This window comes from Carettochelys insculpta, chromosome 8 (genome assembly GCF_033958435.1).
Source record: "Carettochelys insculpta isolate YL-2023 chromosome 8, ASM3395843v1, whole genome shotgun sequence".
Taxonomy (NCBI): domain Eukaryota; kingdom Metazoa; phylum Chordata; order Testudines; family Carettochelyidae; genus Carettochelys; species Carettochelys insculpta.
The window spans coordinates 47,063,481-47,081,403 of NC_134144.1; the positions used below are offsets into that span (position 1 = coordinate 47,063,481).

Consider the following 17,923-nt stretch of genomic DNA (forward strand, 5'->3'; position numbering starts at 1 on the left):
CACTTCGAATATTTTGAAATTACTTTTTAAATCTGAATTTGGCATATAGTGTCTAATGAAATAATGCCACAATTTATATAACATGAGCCAAATGCTAAATCTTTTCTTAGATGAAATCTGATTGATTTCCCTAAATGGGAGCAGAATAGCAACTGAGCAAGCAAGTCAGGATTTGACTGCACAGGTTTAAACAAAAAAGGGAGAAAAATAATATTAACAGATGCTTTGCTCTCCAGAGAATGGACTATTTTAAGACCAGCTAAGTGACATCACAAACCAAAGCACACGGTGAAATCTGAGCCACACTGAAGCAAAAGGCATCAGGATTTCACCCTATAATAAGTTGTCTGTCATAAGTTATCAAGTTCTTTAAAACAATTCTCAGTTTGAATAGAGTTTTACTTCCTAAAGTATCTGTTAGGGAGAGAGTTAGTGTTTAGTGTACTACGGTTCAAAGCACCTCAGTCCTCAGTGTTTTTGACCTCTGTCTGGGCTGATACTACAGGGATACGCCAACTGCTTGCCAGAGAGCTGCAAAATGACAAGACAAGGTAGAATCAGTGGAGAATGGAAAACACTACCTTTAAGATATTAAGCCCTGATTCTGGTAGACAAACAGTTTAAGTCTATCTTTATTCAAAGTAACAGAGAAGGAGCCGTGCTAGTATATATACTATCAAAACAAAAAAGCAGTCAAGTAGCACTTTAAAGACTAACAAAATAATTTATTAGGTGAGCTTTCATGGGACAGACCCACTTCTTCAGACCACAGCCATACCAGAACAGACTCAATATTTAAGGCATGGAGAACCAAAAACAGTAATCAAAGTTGACAAATCTGATTTGTCAACTTTGATTACTGTTTTTGGTTCTCCATGCTTTAAATATTGAGTCTGTTCTGGTCTGGCTATGGTGTGAAGAAGTGGGTCTGTCCCACAAAAGCTCACCTAATAAATTATTTTGTTAGTCTTTAAAGTGCTACTTGACTACTTTTTTATTCAAAGTGTTCTTAAATATATACTTAAAACTAAGAGTCAGAGAGAAAGTATGTATGTGTGTAAGGGGAGAAAATGGCAAGGAATTGTAAATTACATCAATTTTTGCACTTAGAAAAATTTGTAAGAATCTGTACAAAGAAAATGCAAGGTCAAAATGGAGAATCAGGTACAAATCAAGGCCTGAGGCCTCATCAGTATCTTTATTTTTGTTAACAAGAGACCAAAAAAGCTTTATCAAATGTCCAGGGTTAGCACTGTAAGGTGTTAAATGTTGAAAGATGAGGGCTAAGCACCCTATTTCACCCTGTGTGTTCCTTCCTGACAGTATAATACAAAGGGGGCCATGGAGACAAGACAAAGGCCTTCTCAAAGACCATAGATGAAATGCTCTGAACTTAGAACTACCCTGGGAAGAGCCCTGCAAATCTTCACAAAAATGGGCTGTGGATCAGAGGCAGATACAAATAAGGTATCTATCTGCAAGTCTGTGGATATCTGTGGATCATTTTTGCACATCAAATGCAGATACAAAACAGAGGACACTCTTCTGTTAGGCTTTACAATAATATTGTGTTCAGATTCAGTAGGCCATGGTTTAATTCACATTAATAATTTTACTTTTAAAATGGCTTTTCTTTGGGTTAAGATTGCTCATCCTAAATCACAGATATTCATTTACTTTTATACCCACAAATGTATTAAGAGGTACATTTAAAACACATGCTCACACACACACGCAAAAGATTGTACATCTGATACTTTAAAGCAAAATCACTCAAGGCAAAATCATCTTAGGAGAAAAAAATCTCTCTCCTTCTACTTCACTGAACAATAACCAATGTATGCTTTAACACTATGTAGTTAAGATACTGCCAGAGTCTCCGCTGATTTTTTCTAGACAGAATAATAATGTCTGCTTGACACAACTTTTGTGTTTTATGGTTAGAAAAAGTGTATTCAGTTTTATTTTGCACCCTACTTTGCCTTGTAAAGACTGCAATACATAATACAATATTGTCATTTTCATTTTTCACATCCTTCCTAACCATTTATTCACCAAAGCATCAAATTTTACAATTTTCATTTGATTTAAAAGGCAATTTACAAAATAAATGCATTTCATCAAAGAGATTTTATTCTTGTCGGGGGAAGAACACCTCTGACAGAAATCAAGTCACTATGCTGCAGGATATGAAATTCCTCAGAGAGCATTACAAACTCATATGTAAAAAGAATAGAAATCCCAGTTATATCTTGCAAATCCATCACAATATATATTGCTGCAACTTCTATTGAAAACCACAGTTAGATTTTCAATACTGTATACTTCTTCACTTAATTCATGTCAATTGCAATCCCTACTGTTTCAACGAAAGCCCTTTTTTAATTTAAATATATTATTAAAACTTGCAACTTCAAAATCATTATTTAAAAATCTTTCAGAACATTGACAAGTGTTGCATGCAGTAGAAAAAGAACCCCCAAAACACTACCACAAGGCATCACTAGTTATTTTTAGAATTTTAAATTCATACAGAGCTTTCATTTCAACTAAAACAAAAGTGCCTCATATGCAATGTACATGCCATTATAGCATAACTGTTGGTTGTCAGAAAATAAAGTAAAATGGGAATTACCCTAAAAGACATTTCAAGATTCTCTCCACCCCAGATATCCATTCCTGCATCGTAAGTTCCTATCTCTTCAAAGTAGTTTCTGTCAATAGAAAATAGGCCACCAGCCATAGTAGGGGTCCTAGTTGAAAACAAACACAAAGAAAACAAAACTAAGGAAAAAAAATTAAAAATATATTTTGAAAGACACTGCGAACTTTAATAAATGATACCATAGTACATATGTCTCCAGACCTTTTTAATATAAAATATATGCTAAATACATTAATTAAAATACAAAAAGTAACAACATGGTTTATAATTTTGAGAGCTGTACTCCAGCTGTAGGCCAAATAATGCATAGTTTATTCAGGCAAAAAAACCCACTGACAAGAAGAGCTTTACCTAAGAACTACAGCATCATTCTGTACATGAAATTTCACTTAATATGATGCATCTAAAAAAGCAATTTAAGTAGATGACCTTTTGCATGTGGAATAGCAGATTAAATCCAATCTGAAATGCTTTGTGAATAGAGTTTAATGCCTTTAGCTCTTCCCTTTGAGAGAGTAAATGTTCATAAAATTACCAGGCATAATCTCTCTTAACAGGATTATAAATCTTTACAATAGGCAAATCCAATCAGGGTACAAATTCGCTGAGTAAAAATATCCTGTTTCCCTGCAAAGCCTTTCTAAGAGTTTGAAGACCAAAGTTTATCTGAGATAATACAAACATGCATTATTGAAACATTATGAATGTGAGATTTCACAGATACTACTTTGTGCTTCTCTTAGCATCGGAATAAAGGGTGAGAAAATTTCATAATGAATGTTTTATTAGTGCAGCTATAGGACTGTCAACCTAAATACTAATGCACAGCTAAGGGGGTGGGTGGGGAGGAGGTCAGAATTAGCTTCGAATCTAAGTGAAAACTTGACCCTATAAACAATTAGGAAAAACTTTAATCAAAAGTTCTAGTATTTCAGGCAGGGACCGTTATGTTCCATATCCTCTCACACTGCAAAAATGGCCCTCCACCTTTAGTGAATCCATCTATAAATTCCTAAGAGCAGAATTGTGACTTGTCCTTTCAACACCATACAAGGGAAGAAGGAATTGCCAGGCACAGCCTTAATCCTCTGCATGCGTTATCCACATAGTGGGGTACCATGTGAGAAGGACAGCAGCTATTGTGGAAATGCAATTCCATTCCTGGCCAGGCATGAAGGTGGGGGGTGGATTGGCTGGGTGTTGGCTCTGACCCACTCCTGAAATCTAGTTTGCAGATTTGGCCCAATGTGGAGGCTGAAGTGACTGGATAGTAAATTACTTCTGTCCAGTACAAAAGAGAAGGAAGAGAGCAAATGACAACTGTCTGAATTGCAATTAATTCTCCACTCTGCTCTAATGGTGTACCTAAGACCTGCTCCTTACTGAAAGCATATTCTAATGTTACAGTCTCACCTTTAGTATTTAAGGTGCTGATGGGATGAGGCAGCCCCATTAAAGTCACACAATCTTATGTGCTTAAGTTCTTTGCCAGATCAGACTATCCCAGCACAAAAAAAAAAAAATAGAATAACTATTAATTAGGGACTGCTGTTCAAACAGGAAAATTGAATAGTGATTTTATCCACAGAATTAAGAATACCCATTTTTAAACTAATCTTTTCTATTACATTGTGTGTCTATATATATATTTGTATACAAACAGCTTTCATACAGAGCAGTGTCAAAAATCAGTAATTCAAACAGTTAATTTATTTAGCAAGTTTTCTGATACACAATGAATTGTTTGTCAAGATGGGATATCAGATACAAGGTTTATTGAAGACTTCTAAATTGCTCCTTGTTTTTGGTCAGATATGCCAGAGGCCCCTACTCCCTGAATTGCTAAGCAATGCAGTCACTTCGAGGACAAATGTGTGTGTGAATTTAAAATTCAGTTTCCATAAACGTCTGTGACTGTGACATTGCAGTTGACTTTGTGAAAATGCAGATGTCAATTTGAGTGCTCAAATGAGCATAGCTCAACAGAATCCATCCAATAATATGACTGAATATTCAGGGAAATGGTCTGCATTACCCATTCAACTCTATTAAGCTACATATACAACAAGAAGTCCTGCGGCAGTTTATAGACTAACAGATATTTTGCAGTATAAGCTTTCATGGGCAAAGACCCACTTTGTCAGATGCTGGTCTTTGCCCACAAAAAAAGCTTATGCTCCAAAATATCTGTTAGTCTATAAGGTGCCACAGGATTTGTTTTTGAAGATTAAGCTACATGTATTTATACACACATAAAATCTGAATACACATACAGCCTTGTCACACACAGGGACCTTTTTCACTGTTATTTTATAGCACCAGCACAGCTTCACAAGTTCTTAGTAATTACAGTGCAGCATTACTGTGCACTAGCCAGCACCTTCTAACTGCTCTGGTGGTAAAGAAAGCTGGCTACTGGTCTACACAGACAAGAGACTTCCTTGAAATACTCCACATAGATGTATATTTTACATACCTATTCATATAATGTTGTATGACATATAGAACTAACACCATAGAGTTTATAACTTCGACAGCATTAAAGATAGCATCTCATTTAATAATATATTTAACATCTCATTTAATAATATATTTAATAATATGTTTAACAAATGAAGGAATTTTGCATAATTATTTCCTTTTCTGCCAGAATTTACAATCACTACTTTTCACAGGAGAGCATAGTTCAGTGAAGAGCAAGCAAATTGCAAACTACTTCTGTATTTACCTACTTTTCACAAGCCTGTTTTTCTCTCCATGCTCTTTATACTGCAAGCTCAGATAATCACTGTCATTTCAATGTAGTTAAGCCTTCCCTGTCTCATAGCTGCTTCATTGCCCTCAGTCTTGTTAGATCTCTGCCACAGATAATATAATTATAGCTCAGAGGGTCAATGAGGAAAAATAATGAAACTGAACAGATGGTAATGATTTTTGGATATAGCCCCCTACCTGACTGGGGAATTTTACTGTACAATATTGTGTAATAGGTGACTCATCAAGCAGGAGAAGAAATAAAAATTCATGTAATTTTCTTATACTTCTTCACAGTACATTTGAGCAATTCAAAATATTAGCTTTAAATGACAGGTATAGTGACTAGTTGAAGAGTCTACCTGCAGGTGAAATCACTACTGTACATTGAAACATAAAACCACTGTAAGTATACTTGATTTTATTTACATATTTGAAAATGACCAGGTTCATCCAGAGAGCAAGAATCATAAATGTTCTGCACAAACAAATGTGGTCAACTTATGAGCCTTATTTTGCAAATACACAGTCTGGAGACTCTCACTGAAATGAGTAGTCCAGATGGTTTAATGTAAGCAAAGTAATGTAAAACCCAAAAATTTTGGATCAATATCACATGAAAATCGTCATTGTTGCAGATCTGTTGTGAAAGCAGGTGAATTCTTGACAATTTCAACTGAGCTGAAATTTGAAATTCAGGGGGTTTGTGAAATTTGATAGTGGGTTTGCGTGTGTAAATCAGGGGCAGGTAAAATATGGCCCCAAAGTGGTATCCAGCCTACCCAATCTTCAGATCCATCTGGCCACAGAGCAGGGTGGGGGTTTTGTGCATTGCTCTCGCTCTCAGCACAATATTGCATTAGCTGGAAACCAGCCAGTGGAAGCTGCCAGGGCTGTGCTTTGGGCACAAGCAGTGCGTGGAGGGCCCCACCCCCAGGGATGCATGGCATGCAGATGCACACATAGCCCCGGCAGCCAGCCAATTTAAGTGGTGAGCAGGAGCCTGCTCGAGGATCCCACGGGACTGCGGCCTGGAGCCATTTAGGGCAAGCATCTCCTGACCAGGGTCTGCACTTGGCATCCCATTCCGCACAACTCCATACTCCAGGACACAACTAAAAACCTGTGCGCCCCCTCCTGAAGCACAGCCCCAGGTCACCACTCCCTCCCATAGCCTGCAGCCTCTCCTAAATCCCTCCTCCAGGTCAGAATCCTGTCCTGAACCCATATGCCCTCCCAGATGCTTCACCCCTTCACCCCAAAGCCCTGCCCCAGGTCACAACTCCCCCCTTCACCCAAACTCACTCCCACAGCCTACACCCTCGCTTGAAGCCCAATCCCCTACCCAGAGACCACTTTGGCACCCTCCATGCCAGACTCCATACCTCTTCCGTTAATATCACAGAAGAGTGCAGCCCTTGACCACTTAACCAAATTCCTGGAGTGAACCCCCTATCAAAAGTTATTGCCTACTCCTGGTGTAAACACACACAAATCAAAATTATAAAGAATGAAATGAAAATCCTTACAAACTAAAACAGTATCCTGCAGTTCTACTGTAAAATTTACACATACATACCCACCCACACCCCAATAAAGAGGTTATCTAAATAAAACAGGACAGCCAAAACTATCAGCTATGTGAACTGAATTTATTGCGTAAATAGCTGTGCAGCTGTCATTGTAACAGTGGCTAAAAAGCAACAATAGAAAGAATAAAGACGTCTTGATTCTTGTTGAAATGACTGCCAGAGAACCATCCGTGTTAGGTGTTGACTGTTTAAAGGTAGTATATTCTGACTTTTCTTGTTTTATTTTGGAGCTAAGGCTTTTTGGTTTATTCAATTTTTGCCAGCCCACTCAGACAGATTTTCCTCCCCATTCTGGCTCCTTGATGGTGGGAAAAAGGAGCAACATGCCCTGAAAGCACCCAAAAAGCCCCATATCCTGATCAAGGAGGAGTCCTTTAGTGCACCTCCCATGGAAGACTGCCTCCGATGATCATCTTCTAACCTAGGGCATAGGGGCAAAGAGGCTGTGAGGCTGCAGAGATTCTAGTTTGCACTGCAACCCAAAGGCAGATCTGTTCCTTCCATAGGATAAAGTGCAGTGACCACCACGACCTCACACTTCTGGGGGTCCTGCGGCAGGCGCACCAGCTGCCTTATGGACAGGAAAGGGGAGGGATTACCTCAGGCAGGGCACAGTAGCAGCAGTGGTGGACAGCAGCAGCAGCAGCAGACAGATGCCTCCTCTCGCCCCCTCCCACATACTCGCCATGTGGGTGGCGCAAGCAGGAGCCTGCTCTGCTCTGCCACAACAGTTTCCTAGCCCACAGGGCCCAGCTTCTGCACTGCCTCTATTCCCAGCCAACTGCAGAGAAGCTGGGCTCAGTGGGTCAGGCGGACACGGTGGAGCAGGGCAGACCAGGCTGCTGCTTGCACCATGTGGTTAGGTGGGCGGATGAGGGGAGGCAACCCCCTGCTGCTGTCGCTGTTCAGCAGTAGACCCTGTCCCAGGTAATCCCTGGGCTTGTCTGTCAGGAAGGGGTAAGAGGACAGAGTGGGGGTGGAGTGGGGCCTGCATTAACAGAGGGATTCCCTGGGGCCCTATCCCTTAGGCACTGGCAGGTTGCCCCAGGGCTCACTTGCCATCTCTTGGGATGGCCCTGCCCATAGGAGGGCTGCCAACAGGTAGATAAGGCCCCCAGCAATATTTAAGTTATGTTGGGAATCTCCTCAAACCTTAGAGCAACCTATAACTGGGCAGCAGGAAAAGCATCTTAAAGCTGAACTAGGCCCTCCTGCTCCAGGATGTGAAAGGTGTGCCGTACCTTTTAGAAGAATATGACAGAGTAAGTGTCACTTTGGATCCAAGAACTCTAAGTGGAAATGATGAATTACAAGTTCACCCATCTTGTTACTGTAAAAATATGCATCTTGTGCTCAACCCTCTGCTGGAGAAAGAGACAAGCTTTCACACTTACACACCGAGAGCTCTGAAGAAGAGCTCTACGTTGGCACAAGTGATTGTCTCTTTCGCCAACAGAAGCTGATTCAAAAAAGGCATCAATGCATTCAGTGGGTCTTTGTAAAATCCTAAGACAAACATGGTTAAAACAACAAAGCATAAATCTTATTTTTACAGTCATAAAATACATGAATCACATTTAGCAACAACAATCATCCTCTGACTTCGTGAGGGAATGCGAACAAGTTCTGGTTTCCAGTGGCTCTCTGCATTATGTAGGAGAGAAAGCTTTTGGCTCCAAGGTCCTCAGGTCAACATAGCACAGGTTAGCCTGACAAACAGTGCTTTCCATCGTACGGCTGTTCACTGCATGCCGTATGATGTGGTGGTCTCAGTCCTGTTATTAGTGAACAGGGGTCTACAACCCAAAAAAACAGAACTACAGTTTGCACCATCATCACAGAATCACATGGACTGAAAGGGACCTAAAGAACCATCTAGTAAAAGCCCCTGCATTCATGGCAGGACTGAGAGTTATCTAGACCATTCTCTGATAGGTGTTTCTCTAACCTACTCTTACAAATCCCCAGTGATGGAGATTCCACAATCTCGCCAGGAAATTTATTCCAGTAATCACCCACCCTGACAATGAGGAAGTTTGTTGTAGTATCCCACCTAAACTCCCTTGTTGCAATTAAAGCCCATTGCTTGTTCTATACTCAGAAGTTAAGAACAACAATTTTGGTCCATCTTCCTTTTAGCAAACCTTTAGGTATTTGAACACTTATGTCCCCTCTCAACCTTCTCATTCCCAGAATGAACAAACCCAATTTTTAAAATTTTCCAACATAGGAAAACTGATAATTTTTGTAGCTGTTCTCTAGACCACCTCCAATTTGTCTGCATTTTCCTGCAATTTGGTGCCCAGAACTGAACAACATATTCCCATGAGACCCAGTTCATCCTAGAATGATGTGGGTTTTTTTTTTTTTTTTGTGCAACAGGGTTATAACAGGGTTGTCTCATGGTTAGCTTGAGTTCCACTACTACCCCAGATCCTTTTCTGCAGTCCTCGTTCATCTGGAGTCATTTTTCATTTTGTATGTGTGCAACTGATTGTTCCTTCCTGAAAGAAATACTGATAGGCTGTGTCTACACTAGCCCCCTCATTTCAGAGGGGGCAAGTTAATGAGGAATTCCTGAAGACTCTAAGGAGGCCCATTGGCATAACGGCGACTGCATGTGATTCAAGTGTGCCACTTTCAGAACGCATGCTGCCCATGTAGATGGGAACATTTCAAAATGACCCCCTGACTTCGGAAGACACTTCTTCCTATTTGGTTCATCCTTGCTATTTGATTTATCCTTACCCAAAACAGATCTCCTATTTCCATCTCAATCTCAGTACAAGTATGTACATTTTTAATATATAAGGCAACACCTCCCTTTTTTCCCCTCTTCAGCTACGTCTACACTGGGATGCTACATCAAAATAGCTTATGTATTTCAGTGTAGTGAAATCGAAATAAGCTATTTCGACGAATAGCGTCTACACATCCTCCAGGGCTGGTGCCGTCGACGTTCAACGTCAACGTTGGATAGCACTACATCGAAGTAGGCGCTGCAGGGGAGCGTCTACACACCAAAGCGGCCCAGATTGAAATAAGGGTGCCAGAAACAGCTGCAGACAGGGTCACAAGGCGGACTAGCACTTCCGTGGCAACAGCAAGCTACTCCCGTAACGGGCCCCTCCCAGACACACTCAGCCTGCACAGCACGCAGTCTGCAGAGCCACAAGCACGCACACCCCGTGGAAGCAGCACGGACCTCCAGCAGCAGCAGCAGCAGCAGCAGCCGCCAGAGGTGCCCACACCCGCCCCTGCAGGAGCAGTGGTTGCCCTGCTCAGTGCCATGCAGGAGGCAGCTGACCATCTTTTATTTCAGGAAGATGAGCTGTCCTCGGGGGATGAGGAAGCAGCCCCAGACCTTGCTGCCCTCCCAGCTCCCCCCCGCCGCACACGACGCCGGCTGTGGAGATACCCCACGAGCATGGACTGGTGGGAGCGGCTGGTGCTCGACGAGTGGGACAATGACCGCTGGCTCCGGAACTTCCGAATGAGCCAGCAGACATTCCTGGAGCTCTGCCAGTGGCTCACCCCTGCCTTATGGCACCAGGACACCCTCATGCAATGTGCCCTCACCGTAGAGAAATGGGTTGGCATCGCTGTCTGGAAGCTGGCCACTCCAGACAGCTACCAATCTGTAGAGCACCAGTTCGGCGTGGGCAAGGCCACCGTCGGGGCTGTCCTCATGGATGTAAGAAGACCCAGGGGGAGGGGGGTGGCCGGGGGGGGGAGCCCCGGGGGAGGGGGGAGCCCTGGGAGGGAGGTCCAGACACACCCTGCACACCCCTCACCGGCGCTCTCTCATGTCCTTCCCCTGCAGGTCGCCCATGCAAATCAATGCCCTGCTCCTCCACAGGCTCGTGTGGCTTGGGGACCTGGATGCTGCCATCGTGGGGTTTGCCAGCCTGGGCTTCCCAAATTGCTTTGGGGCTCTGGATGGGACCCATATCCCCATCCGTGCTCTGGAGCACAGCGGAGGACGCTTCCTCAATAGGAAGGGATACCATTCCGTGGTCCTCCAGGCCTTGGTGGACAGCCAGGGCCGCCTCTTGGACATTTATGTTGGCTGGCCTGGCAGCACCCATGACGCCCCGGTGTTCAGAAATTCGGGCCTGTGCCGCCGGCTGGAGGCGGGGACCTACATCCCCCAGCGGGAGATCCCTGTGGGGGACACCACCACGCCCCTCTGCCTCGTCGCAGACGCGGCATACCCTCTCCAGCCCTGGCTCATGCACCCTTACACGGGCCATGTCACAGCCAGCCAGGAGCGGTTCAACCTGTGCTTGAACCATGCGCACCAGGTGGTCGAGCACACTTTCAGCTGCCTCAAAGGGCGCTGGAGGTGTCTCCTCACCTGCCTGGATGCAGGCCTCACCAACATCCCCCAGGTTGTGGGCGTGTGCAGCACACTCCACAACCTGGCACAGAGCAAGGGAGAGGCCTTCTTCCAGGGCTGGGCTGTGGAGGCTGGCAGGGCCGACATCCAGCCACCCGCTGCCCCCAGTCGCCAGGTTGACCCTGAGGGGATCTGGGTCCGGGAGGTCCTGGGGGCCCATTCTGACCAGGCTGCAGGGAGAACGCTGGCAGGGCCAGCTGCGGGCGAGCCACCCACTGCACCGCCCCCCTTCCTCCACAACACTCCCTGCCCCCACGCCCACACCACAGAGAACCCGAGAGCACACCCCCCACACACACTTCTGTGCAATAAAATGGAATTTTTTTAAACAAAACCCTGCAACCTTGTATTATTAATATGAAAACAGAAGAAGAAGAGGGGAACTATGTACATGGGGGGCAGGTACAAAACAGAGGTAGAACAAAAACTATTTACAAAGATTGGGGGAATGAGTCCAAAAGAGGGGGCCTTGGGGGGCAACGTCCTTGGCCACGCACCCCTATTGTCCTGTGCCTGGTGTTGGGGGGCACGACCCACATCTCAGCTGGAGGCCCAGTCGAGGCTGCGTGGGGGCCGGGAGAACCGGCAGATACAGCCAAGCGGTGTCTGGAGGCCCATGGTCCCCCTCGGTGGCAGGACCCAGGACGGCTCATGGTGGAGGGACAGCAGGCAGAGCGGTGGGTGGAGCGGCAGGCGGAGCAGCAGGGGGGGGCCAAGTGCCGTGCGATGGCATCGAACACACGCATGAAGGCCCACCAAGCCTCCTGGCGCCAGGCCAGTGCTCGCTCCTGGAGATGGAGCCGCCGCTCCTCCACCTGCAAGCGCCGCTCGGACACCTCCAGCTGACGCCGGAGGGTGGCGAGCAGCTGGGGGTCCATAGACACCCGCAGATGGCTCCGCCTCTGTCGGCCTCGTCCTGGGGCTGGTCTGTGCTCCGCCGAGGGGCTGGCCTGGTGGGATGGCCCCGGTGGGCTCTCCGGGACCACAGACAGTGCGCCGGTGCTCTCTGGGCCCTCCGATGGTGCAGCTGCGGAACAGAGGGGGAAAGAAGAGTGGAGACAGCCGTTAGTCTGGGCCCTGACCTGTGGCCCTTGTCCCCCCACCCCTCTGCTGCTGGTTCCCCATCCCCATCCCCATCCCCATCCCCTGGAGATGCTGCTGCTGCTGATGATGGGTGTCCAACCCGCCCCCCCCCCGCCCCTGGGGGACCCTAGGTTCCACTCCCCCCATCCCCAGGGATGGGGCATGGTGCTGTCCTGCTGGGGGGCAGGGGCTGATGGACTCTTCTGAGGGACATGCCACTGCTGTCCTCGGGGCCATGGTCATCTGGGTGTGTGGAGGGCCCTGGTTATGTCTCTTGTCCCCACCCCTTAACCCCGTGGGTGTGCACCAGGAGGGTACATACCCGACGCTCCGCTCCCACGGTTGGGGGACACCCATCGGGCGGACGCCCTGCTGGAGCTGCAGGAGGGGAGGAGGATCTGGAGCCCCCCCGTCACTGGAGGCCCCCTCCTCCTCCTCCAGTGTCCCAGGAGTGGGCTCCTGGGGTGCAGGGCTGGCCTCCAGGGTGGACTCCGTCTCCGGGGCCTGCTGTGGCTCATCGGCCGATGTGTCAAGGGTGGCCGGAGGGGAGGAGGTGTACCAGAGACCCAGGATGGCCCTGAGCTCCCTGTAAAAGGGGCAAGTGGCGGGGGCGGCCCCAGATCAGCTGACCGTGTGCCGGACCCGGGCGTAACCCTGTCGCAGCTCCTTTACCTTACTCCTGACATGGTTAAGAGGGCAGGCAGTGTGACCCCAGGCAGCCAGGTCCCCAGCCAGCCGAGCGAATGCATCCGCGTTCCACCTCTTGCTCCCCATTACCTGGAGCACCTCCTCCTCGCTCCAGAGCCCCAGCAGGTCCCGGATCTCGGCCTCCATCCAGGAGGTGCCCCGCTGCCTCTTCCCCCACTGGCTGGCAGGCTGGGAGCCCTGTGGGCACTTGGGGGGCTGGCTGGATGCCATGGGGTGCAGGGTGCTGGCTTGGGGCTGCCGAGGGATGTGCAGGCTGGGCACGTGGCAGTGCTGCTGCCTGCACGAGCTCTCAGCTTCCTGCACAGGAAATAAGGGGGTGGGGAGCTTTAAGGGGCTGCTGCATGCGGCGACCATAGAGCTCAGGGGCTGGACAGAGCGTCTCTCAACCCCTCAGCTGATGGCCGCCATGCAGGACCCCGCTATTTCGATGTTGCGGGATGCGGATCGTCTACACGTGCCCTACTTCGATGTTCAACATCGAAGTAGGGTGCTATTCCCATCTCCTCATGAGGATAGCGACTTCGACGTCTCGCCGCCTTACGTCGATTTCAACTTCAAAATAGCGCTCGGTGCATGTAGACACGGCGGGCGCTATTTTGAAGTTGGCACGGCTACTTCGAAATAGCCAGCTAGTGTAGACACAGCTTTCCTGTCCTTCCTCAGCAAGCTGCACCTTTCTATACCAATATTCCAGTCATGCATATTATCCCACCAAGTCTCCGTGATACCAACTATGTCACAGTTATGTTCATTTACTAGCATTCTGGATTCTTCCTGCTTGTTCCCCATACTTCTCTTTGTTAGCATATAGACACCTAAGATACTGATTTGTTTCCCCTCTCCAGTTCAGTCTTCTCTCTCCTTTATTCCTGTTCTAAAAGCTCATGCTCCACCCAAATTCCAACTCTTCTCCCAGTTCTCATGTTTTTGACTCTACCAGTGGGCTTTGGTCACCTCACCCCTCCAAATCTAGTTTAAAGCCCTGCTTGCTATGTTGGTCAGTGTTTTGACTGCCTCAACAGACAGCTAAAAATGTAAACAATATACTTTCATGAGGTATATGAAAGATAGATAACAATATTACCTGTTTGTAATCTGGAATAAGAATTCTATTCACATAGGTTCTTATTGGTGTTAAACATCATCCAGTTGGTGGGATGGAGAATGAGAAAGGGATAAAAACAACACATGCTTGCTACTTTATGTATATATTTTTCTTTCAATTTTTATTCATAGTAGTTGGCGTAGTAATAAAATGCTTAGAAAGAAATCAAAAGGGTCTGAAAGTGACAACATTTTAGCACCTGGTGAACTGAGATTTTAAGGAGGGAAGTAAAGATGGATTGTCATGGACAGCTTTAACATTCACAGCACAAAAATGTCTGGTATTTGCGACAGGCTAGGTATGAAGACACAAGCTGTATTTAAACTGTTCTCAGCACAGACACTATTCTGTTGCCTGAGGCATGATAATAGGCTGCCACTGACTAGAGGAGGAATGAACTTTCTGAAAGAGACAGTGAGCTCTGCAGATTACAAGTAGTATGAAAGGATACTTCCAGGAGAATATTAAGGAAGTTTCTCTGCTTAACTTGAATTTGTGATTTGATTAACCCTTTCCCTCATCATTTTGACAGTGGTGGTATACAACAACCTGACAAAGGTGTATGGTTCAAAATTCGGTGTGGTGTTTGCTACATCATTTTTTTCCACAGCTTGATGGCGGATTGATGCCTGCAATTATTACATGAAGCTCTAATTTATAGTTCTTCCGTTTTGTCATTTACATTAAAAAAAGTGGTTTGGAAGTTACTGTAATTGCCTCTCAAAACATGCATCTGCTGTCTTTTGATGTCACTTCTCCTAGTGTCCAGTATTTTCTTTCAGACATTCAGTTTTATACCCTCCGTGGTGGTTGCAAGCACCAGAGGCTATCACAGAAAAATGGCTGACAGACAAAATGTAGGAAGACAAAGGTATAGACACTCCTGAGTACATGCTTGCAGTGCAGCTGTAAGTCCAAAGCCTCCTATAGTGGTGGTGGCTATAGAGGTCATTACATGCTCAAATCTCCCGTTTGCAGGGGAGAAAACCTATGCAACAGCATCCTCCAACCCTATACTTGCCACATCCTTTCCAGTCTCTGTGCACAACCACGAAGGCAGCTTTGTTGGAGGAGGATTCCATGACTGGCAGGGACTCTTCTCCATGTCTGTGCTCACTGGTATCCAGCCACCCATGCCCCCATGACATAGTTTAACCCCACTGTCACTGGAGCCTGTGGAATCTCTGTACTTATAGCTGTGTGTATACAAAATAAAGCCTTTTGAAAATGGTCCAATAATCTATTGCATCTCTATTGGCCCGAAGGTTACTCCAGTGGAAAATCAACAGGTGGTTCTGCTAGGTACTTAAGTGGGAGCAGAATAAAACCTTTGCGGGGAGGCAGGTAAATAAGAGGTATTTAATTTAGTCTTCAATAAAAAATTAAAACCTATATTCTTTGACGGTTCATAGCTACGTCTACACGTGAAGCCTACATCGAAATAGCCTATTTTGATGAATAACGTCTACACGTCCTCCAGGGCTGGCAACGTCGATGTTCAACATCGACGTTGCGCAGCACCACATCGAAATAGGCGCAGCAAGGGAACGTCTACACGCCAAAGTAGCACACATCGAAATAGGTGTGCCAGGCACAGCTGCAAACAGGGTCACAGGGCGGGCTAGTGCTTCCAGGGCAACAGCTAGCTGCTCCCTTAAAGGGCCCCTCCAGACACACTCAGCCTGCACAGCACACCGTCTGCAGAGCCATAGGCACGCAGACCTCGGGCGACGCAGTCATGGACCCCCAGCAGCAGCAGCCGCCAGAGGTCAACCCAGCCGCCCCTGCAGGAGCAGGGCTTGCCCTGCTCCATGCCATGCGGGAGGCAGCTGAGCACCTCCTTGCCATGCAGGAGGAGGAGCAGCCCGCAGGGGAGGAGGACTCCAACCCCGAACCCCGCAGCACCCCGACCCCACCCCCCGCCTCACATGCCGGCAGCTGTGGAGCTACCCCACCAGCACCGACTGGTGGGAGCGGCTGGTGCTTGGGGAGTGGGACGACAACTGCTGGCTCAGGAACTTTAGAATGAGCCGGCAGACATTTATGGAGCTATGCCAGTGGCTCACCCCCCGCACTCAGGCACCAGGACACCGCCATGCGGCGTGCCCTCCCTGAGGAGAAACGGGTCGGCATCGCTGTCTGGAAGCTGGCCACTCCAGACAGCTACCAATCCGTGGGACAGCAGTTTGGCATCGGCAAGGCCACAGTCGGGGCTGTCCTCATGGAGGTAAGAGGACCCAAGGGGGGAGGTGGGGAGGCAGCCCTGGGAGGGCAGGGGGGCCCGGGTAGGGCAGGGCAGGGCAGGGCAGGGGAGGGGAGGGGAAGGCCACACACACCCTGCTCACCCCTCATTGGTGCTCTCCCATGTGCTTCCCCTGCAGGTCGTGCACGCCATCAACGCCATGCTCCTCCACAGGCTCATGAGGCTGGGGGCCCCGGATGCCACCATCGCGGACTTTGCCACCCTGGGCTTCCCCAGTTGCTTCGGGGCTCTGGATGGGACTCACATCCCCATCCGCACCCCGGTGCACAGTGGAGGACTCTACATAAACCGCAAGGGCTACCACTCAGTGGTCCTCCAGGCCTTGGTGGACAGCCGGGGCCATTTCCAGGACATTTATGTGGGCTGGCCTGGCAGCACCCACGACGCCCGAGTATTCCGGAACTTGGGCCTGTGCCGCCGGCTGGAGGCGGGGACCTACATCCCCCAGCGGGAGAGCCCTGTGAGGGACACCACCATGCCCCTCTGCGTCATCGCAGATGCGGCATACCCCCTCCGGCTCTGGCTCATGCACCCGTACACGGGCCATCTCTCTGCCAGCCAGGAGCGCTTCAACCAGCGCCTGAACCACGTGCGCCAGGTGGTGGAGCGCTCATTTGGCCTCCTCAGACGGCACTGGAGATGTCTCCTCACCCTCCTGGATGCAGGCCCCACCAACATCCCCCAGATTGTGGGTGCGTGCAGCGCCCTGCACAATCTGGTGGAGAGCAAGTGGGAGGCCTTTTTTCAGGGCTGGGCTGTGGAGGCCGGCAGGGCCGACGTGCAGCCACCTGCTGCCCCCAGTCGCCAGGTGGACCCCGAAGGGACCCGGGTCTGGGAGGCCCTGCGGGCCCACTTCGATGAGGCCGTGGGGTGAACGCTGCCAGGCCCCCCACTGCACCCCCCCACATCCTCCACAACACTCCCTGCCCCTACGCCCACACCACGGAGCACCCAACAGCACCGCCCCCCCCACTTTGCCTGCACAAGTAAAAGCAGACACTTGTTTGTGAAATCAAACTAGTTTACTTTCAACTCTGTTCTATAACTAACTAATACAAACTATATACAGGAACTTCTAACTAACTTAAATATGAAAAGTGTACATACATATTAACAAAAAAAAACAGGGATAACAAGGAAGGGGAGAACTATTTACATGGGGGGGGAGACTGGGCAAACGGGGGGCACTAATAAATAAATACCAACTATATACGAGGGGGGGGGCACGTCCTGGGCCCCACGCCCCTATAGTCCGGCACTGGGGGTGGGCGGCCGGGAGCCCCGCCTTGGCCGCAGCCCTGCCCGGGGCTGGCTGGGGTCCAGGCGGTCCGGCAGATATGTCCGGCGAGTGTCA

At 47.9% G+C, this 17,923-nt stretch overlaps 1 protein-coding gene across 2 annotated transcripts in view; it reads right to left on the bottom strand.

Annotated features, from left to right (window-relative positions):
• Positions 1–17,923, bottom strand: part of GALNT13 (polypeptide N-acetylgalactosaminyltransferase 13) — a 341,581-nt gene that overhangs the window by 141,106 nt on the left and 182,552 nt on the right. For both annotated transcript variants that reach the window (XM_075001619.1, XM_075001618.1), the window contains one exon: positions 2,636–2,753. In XM_075001619.1, coding sequence (XP_074857720.1) covers positions 2,636–2,753 — 118 coding nt within the window. The remainder of the gene's footprint in view (positions 1–2,635; positions 2,754–17,923) is intronic.